This window comes from Pholcus phalangioides, unplaced genomic scaffold (genome assembly GCF_987345545.1).
Source record: "Pholcus phalangioides strain wild (caught in Gottingen) unplaced genomic scaffold, Ppha-v1.0 ptg000028l_1, whole genome shotgun sequence".
NCBI classification, from domain to species: domain Eukaryota; kingdom Metazoa; phylum Arthropoda; class Arachnida; order Araneae; family Pholcidae; genus Pholcus; species Pholcus phalangioides.
Genome location: NW_028301618.1, coordinates 6,142,868 through 6,144,411, shown reverse-complemented (window position 1 = coordinate 6,144,411; position 1,544 = coordinate 6,142,868). Strand labels below are relative to the sequence as shown.

The window sequence follows — 1,544 nt, the reverse complement described above, 5'->3', positions numbered from 1 at the left end:
CTGTTAAAACTACTAACAGAAGGTTGTGGCACAATTTACCAGCAAAATCTGTTACCAGACCAGTCGTTAAACGTAACTGACCATCCCGATCTTGACAAACTTTCTCATACACATGCACAAAAAAAAGAAAACACATACTCTCTTGTCTTTCTCTTCACACGTAGCCCCTGTGGCTACAATTTGTAAGCCCGCAGATGGTCCGAAAGGGCCAGGCCCGGGAAGAAAAATTTCATTCTGGTCTGGAAGAATCGGATACCGACAAAATTTGTTGAACGGAAATTGGTAGTCGTTGCATCCACAAAGATTTCAAAACCTCGGCGCTAACTTTATTGTTAGCTAATGATTGCATTTCATGCAAAAGTACAGAAGGTTTTCGGTCTCCTAACTGTAAATCCTGAAGTAACATTTTTAGTTTCGCCGTTTCCGACTGCGAATAAGCATTAAGGATGCGATTCTTTAACGTCAGGTATAAATCTTTCTCAGGTGGTTGAGTTATTAAATCCGATACAGCTACAAGCACTTGGGCGTCTAAAGCTGAAATTACGCCGTGAAATTTTGATTTATCATCTGTAATACCGGATATAAAAAATTGGGATTCAATTTGACCAAACCACAAATCGGGATTAGATTCCCAGAATGGTGGCGGTCTAAAGGCTACTCTAGCAATATCCGAATTATTTTTTAATTCGTCATTTGATGACTTGTTTTCTTGATTTGGCATCTTGTTAAATTTAAATTCGACTAATCTTGGGCATAAATTTGGTTAGTAAAATTATTAATTCGAATTTTTTGTGAGAAATGGCAATGCACAAAAATCGTGACAAACAAGCCTCGCTCGAAGAGATCCCGAAATTGAAATTTAACTCACCCTTTTTGACTGGACGTCCAGCGTATCAGTAGCTTCTTAGCTTGGGAATAGTCACCAGTGAGGCGAAAATGCAGCACTCTACGACTCCATAATTTTTAATATTTAGAAGGTTTTTTATTCAAACTAAGAACATAAATTTCATTAATAAAAAATTAATTAAATAGTTGTAAATTGTTAAAAACGTTAAAAATTATTTGTTGAATAACACGACCAGCGCTAGTACAAAAAATCAAGTGAGTGAAAAATACAGGATTAGTTCTCTTATATACTTTGCAACCACACTGTAAAAATTAGCATATTGGCAAAAGAACCGAATACAAAAAAATAAAGTCAGTCTGCATGACGTCATAATCCTTTTCTAACAAACAGTCTCACGCATCGCAATCTTTCTTCAGATCGGTACGCCACACACATATAAATTCTTACGTGGCTTTGTGAACAAGCTCATTGCTTTTCTATTGATAGCATTGTTATCAGTGACAACACCAATAACTGTGAAACCAATATTTTCTAAACCTAAAATAACTTTTAGGATAACATTATGCAACAATTCATGATTTATCTTGAACACAGGTGAAATATGCACAGTTTCTTTAAAAGAGGACATTAGGCTTGAAACCATAAACACAAAAGCACTCTCCACAGCTTCTTCTGTATTGAAGGCCATGCCAACTAC

General features: G+C 36.1%; 1 protein-coding gene across 1 annotated transcript; it reads right to left on the bottom strand.

The window, feature by feature from the left end:
• Window positions 1-229: 229 nt before the first annotated feature.
• LOC149067833 (uncharacterized) lies at window positions 230-721 on the bottom strand. Its single transcript, XM_089252378.1, has one exon. It carries the CDS (start codon window positions 719-721, stop codon window positions 230-232), a length of 492 nt encoding a protein of 163 aa, XP_089108504.1.
• Window positions 722-1,544: the final 823 nt, after the last annotated feature.